Source organism: Orcinus orca, chromosome 15, assembly GCF_937001465.1.
Source record: "Orcinus orca chromosome 15, mOrcOrc1.1, whole genome shotgun sequence".
Lineage (NCBI taxonomy): Eukaryota > Metazoa > Chordata > Mammalia > Artiodactyla > Delphinidae > Orcinus > Orcinus orca.
The window spans coordinates 59,951,241-59,968,676 of NC_064573.1; the positions used below are offsets into that span (position 1 = coordinate 59,951,241).

Below are 17,436 nucleotides of genomic sequence, written 5' to 3' on the forward strand. Positions count from 1 at the left end.
TCTTAGTAAGACAACTAGTAGAATATTTTTTTTCAATAAGAATAGAAATATTTTTGAAGTTTTTGCTAAAGTTATAATTGATATAATTTACTGATTTGAGTATGTTGCAGCAACATACTGATTTGAACATGTTGGTGTGAATTGCATCATTGCACATTTCACTCCCATCAGCCCTGTGCTTCCGTTTTGGTAATCATAGTTATTGTGTCACAGCTAACCATGTACACACCCTTACTCTTGCTTGTGAGCAATGTAGTTACAGATGCTCTGCTGGGGTCTTCTCCTTATGTCCTTGACTTCTTTCTTATTAAAAATTTCCATGGGTAAAAGAAAAACAGTAACTATAAACTCACCAGCACTGTAATAATTTGTAGTTGCCCCCAGCCCTAATCACAGCAACAGTGACAGCAGTAACAGTTGAGAAGGAATTGAAGCAAAACCTCATTCTGTTCTTTCTCAATCAGGAAAGTGCTTCAGAATGCCTTTTATGAAGAGGGATGTCTTGAAATCACTCTAGTTTATGAGTATCCCTGTAATCAAGACAGCTGACCCCTGCTGAGTGTAACTCACATACCGGACACCATGCTGTTTCAGTTTTCCACTGCTTTGTGACAAGCCACCCCAAACTTAGTGCTTAAAGTAACAGTTTATTTTTCCTTCTCACAATTTAAAAACTAGTTCAACAATTTGAACCAGGTTTGAAGTACTTCGCTGGAAGAAAAAGGCAGGGTCCTGGCCAGGCTTGGGGAGGTGTGATGGAGGGGCCTGTATTAGCTGTGAAGAGGCAAAGTGCTGTATCAGCTGGGAGGCTGGGACGCATCCAGGACACCACCATGCACGGTGACAGTGACACAGACGTCCCCTCTGTTTGCTTAGCACCTTGCAGGGGCAGCATGGGGTCCGTAAGTTGTCGCATTGAGTCCTCGGACCGCCCTGTGTGGGGGCCCCTGTCTCTGGTTTGTGGTGTGAGAGGAGCCTTGGCAGGTCTCAGGGCTGTGTGAGCGGAGTGGCCTTGAGCTTGGCTTTATCTGTTGCCCATTTTCCAGCTCATGTGCAGGAAGCCCTGATTTCCAGGCCTTTTTTCCTTCGCTCCCTCAGGGGATCCGTGTTAAGCGCTGTAACTGGGTTCAGGAAATGTCAGGTTGCAAACTGTGGTCCATCATGACGGCCCACCTGCTGGATGGCGGGCCTGCAGGTGTTAGGAGTTTCTAAGGCTGCAGTTGAACTGTCAGTGCGGCTGGACGGGCCTCTTGCCAGTGGAGCACAGTGCATGGTGGGTCACCCTTGGGCCGGCAGACGTGGGTGTTTACTCTGGCTTTGGCACTTCCTAGCTCGATTCCCCTGGCAAATCACATAACTGCCTGGGTCCAGTTCCCTCCTTTGTAAGATGCTGGCAGTTTGCACAGACATCCTCTCTAACCCTGCCTGGCGTGTCATATGGGAATATGCTCTTACCTCTTCTTCCCCAAACCAGTTTACACCCTGAGAATCTCAAGGCTTAAGAGAGTTTAAGTAGGTTCTTTCTACAAGAGAATCTCCAGTTGAGAAGTTTTCTTTACTCTGCTTAGCTAAGGGATCTGGCCAAGCATAGGTGGTAAGTAATAGCTTTTGACTTACTGTGTTACACTTCAGAATTTCATTCCTTTCATGAATTTGAACAAATTTCTAACCTACTCTTTAAATTTTTTTTTAATAAATTTGATGGTATAAGGTATAGTCATGTTACTTTGATACACTTATGTGTTGTAACACGATTGCCAGTGTAGTCGTATAAATATTTGTCACATTGCATAATTCTAGTACAATTTTTGTATTCATTATACCGTGCCTTAGATCTCTATGGCTTATGTACTCCTTGTTATGAGTTTGTGCCCTGAACAATAGCAATCTTATCCCCCCGACCCCCAATCCCCTGGTCGCCACCATTTTACTGTCTGTTTTTTACAGGTTTAACTTTTTTAGATTCGACATGTAAGTGGTATCACCCAGTACTTGTCTTTCTCTGTCTGACTTACCTCATGTAGCATCATGTGCTCGAAGTCCATCCATGTTGTCACAGATGGGAGGATGTCTTCCTTTCTCATGGCTGAATAATACTCTGTTGTGTGGATGTACCACATCTTTTTTATCCAGTCATTCGCTGATGAGCGGTTGGCTTGTTTCCATATCTGGGCTATTGTGAATAATATTGTGGTTAACAAGGGAATGCAGATATCTCATTGAAATCCTGTTTTCATTTCCTTTGGGTATAAACCCAGGAATGGAATTGGTAGATCATATGGTAGCTCTATTTTTAATGTTTTGAGGAACCTCAATATTACTTTCCATAACGTTGGACCAATTTACATTCCTGCCACAGTGCACAAGCGTTCCCTTTGCACTGCATTCTCACCAGAACCTGTTGTCTTCTTGGTGATGGCCGTTCTAACAGGTATAAGTTGATATCTCATGGTGATGTAACATATTCTTTACATTAAAAAAAATTTTTTTAACGTTTAAAAAAATTTTTTTTTAATTTTGGCTGCACCAGTCTTAGTTGTGGCATTCAGTATCTTTAATTGTGGCATGTGGTATCTTTTCAGTTGCAGCATGCATGTGGGATCTAGTTCCCAGACCAGGGATCAAACCTGGGCCCCCTGCATAGGGAGTGTGGAGTCTTACCCACTGGACCACCAGGGAAGTCCCTCTTTACATTTTTTTTTTTTTTGGCGGTACGCGGGCCTCTCACTGTTGTGGCCTCTCCCATTGTGGAGCACAGGCTCCGGACGCGCAGGCTAAGCAGCCATGGCTCACGGGCCCAGCCGCTTCGCGGCATGTGGGATCTTCCCAGACCGGGGCACGAACCCGTGTCCCCTGCATCGGCAGGCGGACTCTCAACCGCTGCGCCACCAGGGAAGCACTTTCTTTACACTTTTATACTGAAGTATAATATTAGTGCAAAAAAGTGCACAAATCTTAATATAGTGCATACTGGATTTTTACAAATTGAACAAACCTATGTAAATGCCCAGATCAAAAACCAGAATATTCCTATTAAGTGTTTAGGATATGATTTTCTGCCACTTTACCAACACTGAATATCACCAGAACTTTTTATCTTCGCTAATATTATAGATTAAAAATGATAATCTGTTCTAATTTGATTTCATTAATTATGAATGACAGTGATCATCTTTTCATATGTTTATTGACTTACTGTATTTTTTGTTACCTACACATTCACATCATTTACCTAATTTTATTGGGTTGTTTTTCTTATTGATTTGTGAGAACTCTTTGTATATTAAGAAACCAAATCGTGGCCTCTCTCACATTCTGAGATGGCCCACACTCTGTGGAGTGTGTTTCTCTCTAAAGAAATCCACTTCTTACCTATCAAAAAAAAAAAAAAAAAAAGGAAACCAAATTCTTTGTCATTTGTATTGTACAAACTTTTCTTCAGTTTGTTACTTTCTAGTTTACTTTTTTACTGAATTAAAAAAATCATATCAATATTTTGAAATCTTTATTTAGTCAAATATATCAGTCTTTTCCTTTATGGTTTTGTTGTCTATGTCTTGCTTAGAAAGTCGTTCCACATTCTAGTATTATAAAATTTTTTACCTGTATTTTAATTTTGCTCTTGTACTTTCATAGTGTCTTAAAATTTTTTTTAATTAAAAAAATTTTTTTTTGGTCATGTGGCATTTATTTTGGTACAAAGAACCAGGCTGGGATTCAAGTTTTTTGTTTTTTTCTTCACTCCAAATGTCTAGGTAGTTGTTTTAATACTGTTTATTGATTAAGTCTTTATTATTTACTGATCTGTTAGGTTATTTTTATCATAAATGAAATCTCATTTTCATTTATGAAATGAAAATGTGGATTTTCATTTCATGAAAATGTGTATGTGGATCTGTTTCTGGACTCTATATTGTTCTATTAAAAATACACTGATGTCTGAATCCATCAGATTCAGGAAAGTTTAGAAATAGCATGAAGGAGTCACTTTTGGGGACTGAATGGTTCAGGGGGCCTTGGACACTGAGGGCTGCAATTTGGATCTAGTTCATTGGTTTGCTCATGGAACCACTATTAACGTGTACGAACTTTGTAGGTACAAGTGTATTGAGAGTTTCGTTCGTCTGTGACAATGTCCTTAGCGAGAATGATAATCTGGAACACTGCATATATTGAATTCATTCAGTGGTTACCGGAAGGTGCTTTAATGAATGAAAAATTTGAGGGTGGCTAAAGGGAAAGAGTGATGCTGTGAGCTGAGCTTAGCTGGGTGGTACCTGGCTCTGAAGTGCAATGGCTTCTGTGTTTGGACCAGTTGTAGAAAAATAAGCAGGTGGAGTGGTGAGTTACAGTTTCCACCATCTACAGAACTTGGGTGTTTTCCGTGCTGTGAATCTTTATATTTTTCCCCTTCAGTGTGAGTGGGATTACTTCCATTGGAGTTAGTCCAGAAAGTGCTATGTCAGTGGGAAGTGTGAGTCTAAAAGTTAGGGATACATCAAGCTTAACGTATAACACAGTCCATTTAAAATGATCCTAGGGCTTCCCTGGTGGTGCAGTGGTTGAGGGTCCGCCTGCTGATGCAGGGGACGTGGGTTCGTGCCCCGGTCCGGGAGGATCCCACGTGCCGCGGAGCAGCTGGGCCCATGAGCCATGGCCGCTGAGCCTGCGCGTCTGGAGCCTGTGCTCCGCAATGGGAGAGGCCACAGCAGTGAGAGGCCCGCGTACCGAAAAAAAAAAAAAAAAAAAGATCCTAGATCCTAGGTTCTTCATCTCCCCCAAATAGTGAGCAGGGCTGGAGTCCTTCTTCGTGACAAATTAATGCTGTCTGTAGCGCTGGACTGTAGGGCATATGCTCCGGTCAGGGAAGTGCTGACCCCACATCACGGCGGGTCCAGCACTGCTTGTTGCCAGTCAGGTGGGGCAGAGGCTGCTTCCAGGAGGATGCACTTCAGTATTGAGGGCTAATCCAGAGGCACAGGTTCGCCTTCTTTCTAGGAGAATTCTGATTCTTCCTTTCCTCATGGAGTCCCAACCCGAACCCCAGCCTCCCATTTTCCTGGGCCGTCATCACTTCCAGGAGTCGCCCAGGAGGGGTGTGGACAGGCTGCCGCCTGCCTCCCAGTTCACGGCCTCTGCTCCTGCCCTGGGGGGCCAATCCGCGTTCCCTCAGGCGCTGTGTCCCAGCGCCTCTGCCGCCAGCCTCTCCTCTGTCTTCAGGCTCACCTTCCCTCCCGTGAACCCTCACACGTGAATCCACGCACGTGACTGGTGAAATTTCACGCGTGTGGAACAGGCTCATAGCTCTGTGACGGAACTCACTTTAGCTGGAATGTTAATTGCCCATCATTCTCAAATATCACAGGATGGAAGACTTGCTTGGCTTAGTTTCAGATCAAACGTAGGGAGAGAACGATTCTCAGAGCACCTGAAAAGTGCCTGAGGACACAGCTGCTTCTCCTCTTGAACTAAACTGAATTTTGTCTGGAGTTGGGTGCAGTGTCCAGTCTGAGTTGTATAAGCCATGGAATTAGATGCAGGGAATGTGGTCGATGCTTGTCTTTTATTTTAGGAAATTCCTTGTAGCATTACTTTCAGAGGGAAGCAGATCCTGCCTTCTGAATAGAGGCGAGAAAGGCCAAGAACCTCTTTGGCAGCTTGGTCACGGGCAGGTGACCTAGTTCGACCAGCCTGGGGCCTGCGCCCTGGCCCTTGCCCAGGAGCCGCGATGGCAGTGACCTTGCAGGCGGCTGTGGGGAGCCGTGCCTGGCAGACTTCCCCGGCCTGCCTGATGTCCTGGTGTGATTTCGGTGGCGACCGCAGCTCTCCAGCTTCCTGAAAATCCTCGGTTAATTGGTACGACTCACCCCACCCCCCAGTTGTGCTCTTAGGTGCTGAGGGTTCTATGGACACACCCCTCACCTAATGCCTCGTCAGCCCAGGCCCGCCTACATCCTCTCTCTCATTTTTTAGCTCGAATTAATTCATTCTCCTCCGGCCCTCAACCCAGCTCCGACCATTCTGCTGTGTTTATTGTGCCTTTTTGTTTCCAGGCCGACATCTTTTCAGGAAATCTCTTTTAGCTTGAATGCCCTGCGTGGAGCCCTGGCCGGAGCCGCAGGTGTGGTGAGGTTGTCGGCATCAGAGCCGGGTCGGCAGACTGCAGGTGTGGACGACTAGGTGCTATCGAGACGACTAGGTCCTATCGAGCGGCAGTCTGTAGGTGTGGACGACTAGGTCCCACCTCCCTGGCCTTGACTCCCAGCGGCTCTGTGGGCCTGTGCATGCTGCGTAAGGATGAGGGGTGAGGGGCCAGCCAGCTGACGACGTGCAGGTCTCAGGGCCTGAAGGCCACACAGCAGACCCGGCCTCAGTGACTAATGCAGGGGAGATGGAAGACGCAGCTATGGGTGACAGAAGGGGCACCGGGAGGCGGTCCTCGGCTCTGGCCCCTGGAAGCTCCCTGGGGTGGGGACTGCTCTGTGTTCTTGGGCTCTGGGACCGAGTCACCGTGCAGGGACGGACTCCTCAGGTGATGCCAAGGCTGTCTCATCTGTGTGCCAGGCGTGTTGTGTGTGATTTTATTCTAGCAAAATCTATTTCTTCTTTTGAAAAGGGGCCCTTTTTCCCATTCTTTACCGTCTTGATGTAGAGAGTAAATAGCATCTTCTCTGTCATTATTGAAACTTTTAATTTTGCTTCTGGACTCCAGATCCTAACCCTAGAACTGACGCTCTAGAAGCTTGCTGCCCACCGCTGTCACTACTCTGTCCCCCTGTCGGGACTGAGGACCGGAGCCGGCCCGGGGCCTCCAGGTGGCGCTCAGTGACGCTGGAGGTGAGGGAGCCTTCTCTGTGACTGAGGGGGGTCCCTCTTGTTCATTTATTGATTGTTAGAGCTGAAATTTCCCGATGTGTGTGGATTTGTATTCGTTCATTTGTAAACTCAGAACATCAAAATGGTGGCATTCATCCTGGGAATTTTTGGTAAATATTTGCTGATGGTGGTAACATGATATCAGGTGTCTGAAGCCAATTCAGCAAATGTTAATAATTAGATTGGCCAAAGGCAACAGAAGTCTTAAGTGGGTTATGCTTTCAGCTTCTAAAAAGCCTTCAGACTATTACAGTGGTGATAAATTTGCTTGAAAATGGTGTATAATTTGTGTTAGAATACACAAATGTATATTAAAAGCACAGTACTGTTTTATGTGAACTTCCAAGTTTTCCCCTAAGACTAAAAAGTAGTGCTTTGAGATGTTGGATAAGAGGGACAAGGGCTCATTATTTTTGTTTTAAAATCTGTGTTGTCTCTAGTTTACTCTTTCAAATGTCTATTAAAATGTATTACCTGTCTGCACTTATGCATGTTTTATATGCCAATTGTAAGGATGGATCAATGGATTTATGTGTCTAGCAGGAGGTCGGTTAATTGGTTTTGAATGGTTTGCCAAGGTGACACTGTCAGTTTTATGACTTTTCATAGATGATGGATTCCGCTCCTGTGACAAGGTCACGCACATAAAAATTCCAAACGCCATAAAAAGCGCGGTTCCATATGCCAGTTTAATTCCGTCGCAGAGCTGGCAATGCCATCTGTTTCCATCTAAGGTTAGCCCCAGTCCTGCCTCTGTAGCAGGTGATCACACAAACACCTAGTTTCCTAATACATGTAATATAATGAAAATATATAGCATAGAAAATAATGGATGTGTAGCATAGGTCATTTCAACCTGAAAGTGTATTTATTTTGGTTGTAGTTGAGGCTGAGTGGGAGGTAGAGTGTAGCGTCCGTAATTCAGGATGGCGAGGGTCATGCTGGTCTCCCGTGCTGACAGGCTGTTGCCCCTCTACTGCTCGGTGTCGGGTGGGTAGACACTGCTGTTAATTACGTGCTGCTCCTAATGGGCAGATGTCTGTCCTTCTCGACTGCAGCTCTTCACCAAAAATGGAGTGGCCAAAGTGAATTGGTTGTGTTTATTATTCTGGTCACGGGACACAGCAGGTGTCACAGCAAATCAATCTCAGCTTGGTAATAGGTCATTGAGAAGGCAGAAAACCGCAGGCTAGAACAAATTGACCCATACCTGTCATAAAATCTCAGGTAATGACGGTTGGGTGGTTATGTGTGGTGCAGCTGAAATATATAGCATAAGGCATCCAAGCTGGGGGTCTCTAAATAGGTCAGAGGGTTCCAGCAGATACCCCACCCCCTTCTGCTGCTTTTAAGGGCTGTTGTTGCTGAATGGTCATAAAAAGAGTTTTGTCTGCTCTAACGCTAACCAACAAGACAGGACTATCAACGACTTGGTCCTGGCATCCGGTCTGCCAGCCAGCATTTAAAGGATGCTCGCTGCCGTGGCAACCCCGCTGGGCCTTATGTGTGTGAAAGTAGATGCAGCTGCTGGAGAAGGACCAGAGCCACCCAGCAGGGCAGAGAGTACCGCCTGGTTCAAATGATGCCCTGCCAGCCCGGGCCACTGGGAAACTGGGTGGTGGACAGACCACCTGCGATAGCTAAATATGGGTGAGTGGCATTTTCCAAAGAAGGACATATTCTGGGAAGAATATGGGTTTAAAGAAATGGTATATTGTCATACTTTACAGGTAAATCTCATAAATTGGGATTCGGAAATTGTGAGAATTCAGACACAAGGCCAGGATGAATTTACCTTATAAATGAATGAGGAATAAACAGGTGATGAGGTTCAACAAGCTCTAAGGATAATTCTTAGCCAGTTTAGAGGGATATGCAGGTTTTTAAGTTTCTTTGATGTGCTGTATTGAGGATACAGGCTGAGCTGCTAAAATAAGAGATCCGAAAGTCTGGTGACTTAAGCAGGAGAGAAATCGTCTCTTTCTTCTTGATCAGTCCTGGTGGCTGGTTCAGGATGCTCTGATGGTTTACGGGGTCAACACATTGCCTCTGCTTCCACCCCGTTGGCCAGAACCAAGACCCCTGACCGCCTCGACCAGCAGGGGTGGCGGGGCTCTTTTTCTGATGGTGAAGGGGAGCATGGGTATCGTGGAGCGATGCTAGTTTCTCCCATAAGCACCTTTTGTGTTCCAACAAGGTCACTGCCGGACTATGAATTTGAAGACTGTGAGTTTATGGCTTAATCGGAGCTTTGACTTGATTTGTCCTTTCAGACTCTGGACTCGAAGGAGAGAGAAGCGAGCCTTAAGCTGGCTTGTGGAACCTCTTCAACTCAGATCCCTCACTTGTCAAACGTTGATAACACTGTCTGTCTCAGCGAGTTGTAACGGTTACACAGCACAAGTAACCTGAGAACACTGGGGTTCCTGCCTGTCATATGATAACTTCTGGGTAGGACTAAGTTTGTTCTTCCTCTCTAGGGGACCGGTAGAGGTCATCTACTTCCCTGATGCTTCTGGAAAAACAAGTTGACTTGCTCAGCAGTTACTTTAACTTGCCTCATTGCACCAGGATTACACCACTTTACAGTAAAAGTATTTTTAGTTCTCCAAATGCAAATTTTAAAATTCTGTGATGAACTAATGTTCACCCAGAGGCAACTCACACCATCATGACACATCTTCTGGCCCCATTGCACCCGTGCTAGAAAGAAGGGATAACAAAAAAGCAGGTTTCTTTGGGAAATGAGGTATGCACGCTGCCTTGTGGGAATCTGCAGTGGCAGCCGTGGCCTCGAAGCAGGCTTTGGGGGTCGTGAGCTGTAGTCTCCAGGCAGTGCAGACGTGCTCCTCCTGGCCGGTACCCTGGGGTCCCTGGGTCTTGAGCCCAGACCCTGTCAGGAAGCTGCTGGTCCTGGGCAAGACCCCAGCACGTGCTGCTTTCAGGCAGGTGGGACTCCTGCTGGGGCATCGCATGCTGTGAAGTGTGAGGTGGCCAGTGGCACCCTGGGATGTGGCAGACCGGGTCCTGGGATAGGCAGCTCCAGAACTGGGTGGCATCGCTAAGTGACAAAGACACATCACAAGAACTGAAGTCGTGGGGTCGGAATCGATGAGCCTTCACTGGGAGGACCTGCCCTTTGGGAAGCCACCTTCTTTCCCATCTCTGCCTCCCCGGCCGGGGTCACACATGTGGGCTACTGGGTGGCTCCCCTCGTGCTTTGCTGGCTTCGCAGGGCTGTGAGGGTGGGGTGGGGCCATGCATCCTGGCCTGGGCTTCCTGTAGCTTCCATGTGTGTTTCAGTTAAGGCACCGTCTGCCTCCCAGCACTTCGGCAGCAGTGCTGCCACCCCGGCTTTGGGAACCCCTCCCCCGGGTGTGGTTACTTTTCACTGGCGTCCTGATTGCCGTCTGGGGGGACGGCATCTGGAAATGCTCCCCTGCCTTCCACGTGGCACCCGTGTCTTTGCCGAGCTGATGCAGTGACCACAGGTCCTACTGCTGTGGGGGCCCTGGTGTCAGGCAGGGGGAGTCGGTGGTCTCTTGACGGGAGGCCTGTGGCGTCATGGGGGCTCCGGCTGGTCACCCTCTCTCCTGTCCAGAGCTGTCCTCACCAACAGCCTGTCTGGGACATACTGAAGTTCCCTGGCAGAGCCAGTGTTGGCAGCACCAGTGGAGGGAGGCAAGGTCCGACGCTGAGAATCAAGTTTGATTTAAGGAGGTCTTTCCGAGCAGGAGGGAGTTGTCATTGGGTAAGAATCACTGTCACGATGCAGGATGGGTGCAAACAGCAAGCAAGGTTTTTGAGGGTTTCCTAGAACCCTAGGGTGCAAACTCCTGTGGATGCTTCCCGTTGAAGAGCTGGTGGGCCTTCTGGGAAGTTCCTGTCACAAACAATCACCCCGTTTGTCCCAACAGGAAGAGTAAAGAAATGCTAATGCCACAGGGAACAGCCAAGTCCTGATGAACCAGCCGGGAGGGGGTTGGGCCTTCGCTCCGCCAGCCGCGTGCTAAGGCTATTCTCAGTTCTCGTCATTAGCTCTTTGTCTTCTAATAAGTGATAGGTTTTTATTCATAAACGTAAATGGGAAGATGCCCATTTAAAAAGCAGTGTAGGGACTTCCCTGGTGGCGCAGTGGTTAAGAAGCCACCTGCCAAAGCAGGGGACTTGGGTTCAAGCCCTGGTCCGGGAAGATCCCACATGCCGCGGAGCAACTAAGCCTGTGCGCCGCAACTCCTGAGCCCTCGTGCCACAACTACTGAGCTTGCGCTCCTAGAGCCCGTGCTCCGCAACAAGAGAAGCCACCGCAATGAGAAGCCCGCGCACTGGGACGAAGAGTAGCCCCCACTCGCCGCAACTAGAGAAAGCCCATGCGCAGCAGCAGAGACCCAACACAGCCAAAAAAAAAAAGCAATGTAAACAGGCTCTGAAGCCCAGTGACAACGCTTTAGTAAGTCAGCCCCTAGACCTGCTTTGGATGGAAACAGTTTTGCTTAAAATGATTTATTTTCCTTGAATATTGTGATTTTCTTTTTCAGTTGTGTGTGATAACTTTCCCTGTACAGGCATTACCAGCATATGAGGAGAAATGATTAACAGATGCACAAGTAATTTTCATATGCTTGAAAGCTACAAAACAATGCGTTTGTTGCAGGAAATAAAGAGGACAGATGTAATAACTGAAATATTTATATATATATCTCAATCACTTAAAGAAGAAGTATTGCATTAAGTCAAATAATAATACCCGAGTGTTTATATGAAGCCAACTTGTGACTGCCTAGGTTTCTACAAGGGCTGGTTCACACGAGGGCCGACTCCCCATCCGGGCTCCCAGGTGCATGCCAGGCTGGACCCTGGGTGGGTTTGGGAAAACTCCTGGGTCTCCACTACCCACACGTGCTCCAGGGAACCTCCCTTCCCAGCCCAAACCCGGTCTTTTAGTCTTTCCTGATGCTTCTGGGCCCTCACACCCGCCGGCAGCGGTGACAGACCTCTGCACTGTCCGACTCAGTGCCAGGGTTTGCCGTCTTGCAGCCCCGGTTAGTTCTTTGTCCCGTGTCCGCTGCCTTTGGTGCCCTCCCTTTTAGACCAGGGTCTTGTTTGCAAGAGAGATCTCCTCGTTAGCCCCCAGATTTCGCCATGTGGACTCCCGTGGCACGCGTGGCCTGTGTCTTCCCCAACTGTACAGTGGTCGTGGGACCCCATGGTGCACGTTGGCCCATTTATCTTTTCCCATTTTAGTTCTCATTTTTATTTAGTGTGGAGTTGCCTCTCCTAGTTCCTTTTCTCATCCACACCTTTAGTTTTTTCTCTTTTTACTTCCTGTGTCATATTGTGAGGAAATTTGGAATAAGCAGAAAAGATTTCCGGGTGTCCCCAGTGGAAAACTATGCATCATGTAAAGAACAGCCTTCCAGGGTGTCTGATTCTAGGCCTTTCTTGTCCTTGATCTGCTTTTTGCCTCTGTAAGTTATAGGTAACTGATAGCAATGCAAAATAATTACAGTCTACAGACATGGAAAAAACATCTATTTGTGTGATTAAAATGACCTCCCCCAGCATCAGGAAAAAAAGTCAGTTTCTTGTCCATTTGTAAATTCATTTCAACATTTAATTGGATCATTCCTTTAATCCATATAAATTTGTGCTTCTCTGACTTCTGTGAATTGGTTGTAACACCTCACTAATACTCTCATTAGTAATGAGGTTAATAAAGACTTTAACACATGTTCATTCTATATCTGCAAGTCAGGATTCTGCCTATGGTAATTCTTCTTTAACCGCTATATGGATAGCGGAAACGTAAGATGTGCAACTGCTGTGGAAAATGGAAATTTGGCTGTTCCTTAAAAAGTTATAGACAGAATTACCCTGTGACCCAGCAATTTCACTCCTAGGTATATACTGCAAACAGTGGAAAACAGGGCCTCAAACAAATACTTGTAACGTGAATGTTCACAGCAGTACTATTTACAACAACCAAAAATGGTGGAAACAACCCAAGTGTCCATCAGTGGAGGCTGGCTAAACAAATTGTGGTTTAGACACAATGAAATATTATTCAGCCTTAAAAAGGAATGAAGTACTGATACACAGGACGTTGTGACTGAACCTTGAAAACATGATGCTAAGGGAAAGAAGCCACTCACGAAAGATCACGTACTGTATGATTCCATTTGTATGAAATGTCCAGAATAGGTAAATCAATAGGGACAAAGTAAATGTATGATTCAGAGGCTGTGGGGCGGAGAGAATGGTGAGTAATTGCTTAATGAGTATGGAGTTACTGGGGATGAAGAAAATGTTTTGGAACTAGATGGAGGTGGTGGTTACACAACACTGTGAATGGACTGAGTGCCACTGAATTGTTCACTTTAAAATGATTAATTTTGGGTTATGCGAATTGCACCTCAACAGCAACAAAAATGAGCGTAGGCAACTTCCACATCTGAAATCGTTTACATTTGAGTAACTAGGAGGGGGAGGGTTTAGCTCAGCAGTTTTAATGTTTTCGCACCAGAAACACATGACACATAGGACACCGACGGTGGAGTTGACCCAGGAAGCACACTCCCACGAGTTCCCAGGTTCATGCAGTTTCCAGCAAGTTTCCTATAATTCCACCTCATCAGCTTTGGTAACGCTGATTCATACAGATTACACGAGCCATACCCTGCAGAGGCAAGAATCTATGATTTGGGTGATGGCCATTTAAAATTTAGATGATATGAAGGGGTCTGGGGAGAAAATGTTAGTGTAAAAAGTTACGTTTATATAGAGAAGCTTAAAGAAGAATACAGAATTTGTACCCTGATCCCTGTACCTGGATCACATCTGTTCATACTTAAAAATAGATACAAGGAACGCTTTGTATAGGATTACAAAGTTCAAATGCGTCAGAAAGATACAGGATAAAAAGTGCCGCCTTCCTAACCTTCGATCATCACTGTTAATGTGTCCTTGTGATTTTTTTTTTTTTTTTTTTGCGGTACGTGGGCCTCTCACTGTTGCGGCCTCTCCCATTGTGGAGCACAGGCTCCGGACATGCAGGCTCAGCAGCCATGGCTCACGGGCCCAGCCGCTCCACGGCATGTGGGATCTTCCCGGACCGGGGCATGAACCCGTGTCCCCTGCATCGGCAGGCGGACTCTCAACCACTGCGCCACCAGGGAGGCCCGTTGTGATTTTTTTTTAAAGGAAATGTTTCAGGCTTGTGTGCTTGTGCTCACACACCCAGATTTTTTTTTTTTAATAAAGGTGTCATTACAAATTTGTAAATGGATTTTTTCAATCAGTATATCTTGGAACGCTTTCCATTCGTATCGGCTCCTACAGATGGACTTTATTCTTTTGAATGGCTGTGTAATCGTCATGATGGTAATCAGCATTTATGAACATTTGCGGGATGCCGGTGCTGTTCTAAGTGCTGTGGACGTGTTATCTCATTTAATCTTCACGACAATCCTATGAGGCAGGCCCTCCTATTGCTCCTCTTTCACAGAGGAGGGAACAGAAGCACAGAGAGAATTAGGAAGAAACTTCAATTTCATGCGTCTGACCCCAGACCCACACTCTGACCACCCCCAGATTCTGCTCCCCTGTGCAGTTAGTTTGTGGGAAGGCGGGGGTTATCACCGCTTCTGGTTTACCCCTGACGGTTATTTTCTCTTCCTCCTTTGTTACAGCATCCCCTCGGATGTGTGTGCCCTGTGTGTCTCACACTCCAGGCTATGACCTCTTGGGATCTCTGTTTTATTGGAGTTCTCTTCATGTTGTCCTGCAGTTAAAAGAGATAGGGAATAACTCAGAAGAGCAAAACAATTATGATTAAGGTTTGCAAAATTATTCCCAAGAGTGGCTATCAGATTTTGATCTTTTAGCCCAGAAAAGAGAGTGTGCATAATTTCTATAGCTTGGCGTGCATACAGAAAGAAATCTCAGAGACTCTTCTCTCCTGTAGGAGAGGCAGGTCCTGGTTGTCCCCCTGGGATGCCACATGGCTGAGAACCACACTGAGACTTTCTGGGTGTCCCCTGCCTGCCCTGCTACGTGGTGAGTGGGTCCCCAGGATAAAAGGCGGGGCCGAGGAAGCCCCTAATCCCTGGGTGCCTCGGCCCTTGCTGTTTATTTCTTCCTTTTCTTTGCTCTGGGTCATTGTGTCTCCCCAGCTGATGAGCTCCAAATTGAATTGTAGCTGGTAAGCCAGCCCACGGATCAGAGGGTGGGGCGCCGGGGTACTCTGTGAGTTCGTGGCATTATCAGATGCGGGGATATTGCGTAGAACAGTTGTGCACTGGGGATGCACATTTTGGCTTTTTCGGAGAAGGAGCAAACGGATACTGCAGTGTTGCCAGCCAGCCTGTTGCTACTGTCTTGAGCAAGCCTAACAGCGAGCCGGTTTGGATCTAGAGTCAAGATTAAACGTCATAGAAAACTCAAGCTCCAACATGTTTTCCTTCGGTCAGCAGAACAGCAGGATGCTGCCGCTGGCTGTGTGTCCTGGCTGACCCTGTGTTTCTGGCCGCCAGCTACAGTTTGCCATTTAGATCCATTTAGCAGAAAAGGATCCCGTCTCATAAAAATGCAGGCTGGGCGTGTGCTGGGAGCTCATTCTTAAATATCCTAATCCTTTTCTGGGAGAGAGGCAGGCACACAAAATAGGAGACTGTGTAGGCGGATTTACCAGCGTGTTTTCATATGCGTCAGACGCTTGGGAAAGTCTCTTTTCTGCCAGGTTGGGTAAGACACAGATTCGTGGGTAGGAAACCAGAGTTTGAAATTAGCTGCTCAGGTCACGTGGTCAGATCACAATAGAGCAGACGTTTGTGCCCTGAGGGCAGAGAAGGTCTGCAATCCCTTTCCTCACCCCTGAAGGTGTCCAAACCACCAAGTGAAGAAACACACTTCCTTTGGTTCATCTGACCAAATTCTTCTGTCAACTTTTGGCCTGGTTGCCTCAATCTAGCTTCAGTCTTCCTGCCTGCTTGAGAGAGAATTTGGTGGGGGAGGCAGGGCAGTGTGTGATGGGTCCCCAGAGTCAGAACATGAACAGACAGCAGTGTCCAAATTGAAACCAGAAAGATGATTCCACTCCTGGAACAAGTCATTGTCTTTCCTAGACTTTCCTAGACAATGATTTTTCTTCCTTGTTTTGTTTTCTAATGAAGTCAATCAGTTGTCTTTTTGTGAAGCAAGAAGATAGAAGTGGACATCTCTGAACAAATTAGAGGCTGCACACGGCTTTCTGTCACTTAGATTCTGAGTGCATGTGTAGCAATGCCTTTAGACCGTGATGCAGATGAAGTCCACCCAGGGTTAGCGAGTGGCCGAGGGATTGCTCCTGATGCTTTGGCCGGAGGCAGCCAGACGTTGCTGTTGGCCAGGCCCAGACATCAGGTGGCCTTTTCCAGGCTCTCTTTTGATGGGAGAGCAGCACGTTATGAAGTTGTGGTTTGGCCGTAACTTCCTGCAAAAAAATAGCATGTGTGATGACGTGATGACAGAGTCAGGGGCGGAAGGAAAGGGGCATGGAGATGGTGCGATATGACCAGGGGTCAGCTGTAAAATCCTTACAGATGTTTCCTCCTGGGGGTCAAGCTTCGGATGGGCAGCCTCCTACCGTGCTGCTGGTGGCCATTGGGAGGTTCCAACGTGCACTTGAGACCCGGTTAAAAAAGTAAGAAAGATACATGGTGTCCCACGGAACCCAAAGCAGGAATGCAGCTGGGCCTCGGGAAGGTAGGGGAGGTACCAGAGTCCCGTCTTTGGGCTGCTTGCCTTAACGTCCCTCTGCACAGCTGCTTCCCTTTTCTGATGCAGGGAGTTGAAAGGTGGCCGCCTCCAGCCTCCACTTTGCACGGTGTGGCTCTAGCCTCAGAGGGCTTCATCCCTGTGTTTCCCAGCCTGTGTGTGTGTGTGTGTGTGTGTGTGTGTGTGTGTGTGTGTGTGTGTGTGTGTGTGCTTGTGTCGATGGTAAGTCTGTCTGGGACACCAGCGATGCTGGTTGGTTGAGCAGAAATGTGAAATCAGGGGCTTGGGGGCAGTTGCAGCTTACGCCAGCCTCAGCATCCAGGGATTTTCTGTATTTGGTGGTACAGTATCGAGAAGATCCTAATAGATCATTCTCTTAAAATTTCTATTTCTGATTCTATCTTATACATTGTATAGTATCTTAGTACGTACAGTATTGCATGTGTGCCACTTGTAAATAGATGTACACCTATCAGAGGATACACAGCTCATTTTATGCAATGTGGGACTTGTCCTTTGTTCACATTACATGTAGGATGTTTACCCACAGTGTCTCTGGGAATATTCAGTGATTCATACAAGGCAACAGCTCCTATCGTAAGAAGCATAAACTGCATATTTTCTTTCTTGACCCTAAAATAAACTTCTTAAAGAGATTTATATCCACAGATCTAGAAGTATCCACAAGCAGAATTTCACAGTGTTGGTGCATGAAGTTCAAACACGTACTGATACCCTCCCATCAGCGTGAAGAGGAAGGTGACCCGCGCTGTGGGTTGTATCAACGCATCTATACCTATTTACATA

At 46.7% G+C, this 17,436-nt stretch overlaps 1 protein-coding gene and 1 long non-coding RNA gene across 3 annotated transcripts in view; one reads left to right on the top strand and one right to left on the bottom strand.

Moving 5' to 3' along the window:
• Positions 1 to 17,436, top strand: part of RAB31 (RAB31, member RAS oncogene family) — a 112,350-nt gene that overhangs the window by 10,850 nt on the left and 84,064 nt on the right. The window contains exon 1 of one of the 2 annotated variants that reach the window (XM_033439412.2): positions 16,517 to 16,617. The exons of the other annotated variant lie outside the window; for it this stretch is intronic. Coding sequence (XP_033295303.1) covers positions 16,597 to 16,617 — 21 coding nt within the window. The 5' untranslated portion in view covers positions 16,517 to 16,596. Of the gene's footprint in view, positions 1 to 16,516; positions 16,618 to 17,436 lie in introns of those variants that run through there. 2 annotated transcript variants of the gene reach the window in all.
• On the bottom strand, positions 7,726 to 9,478 carry LOC117203717 (uncharacterized). The gene is made up of 2 exons (XR_004486592.2): positions 8,672 to 9,478; positions 7,726 to 8,065 (listed from the first exon to the last, which is right to left on the bottom strand). It is a non-coding gene; the product is annotated as an uncharacterized LOC117203717 (long non-coding RNA).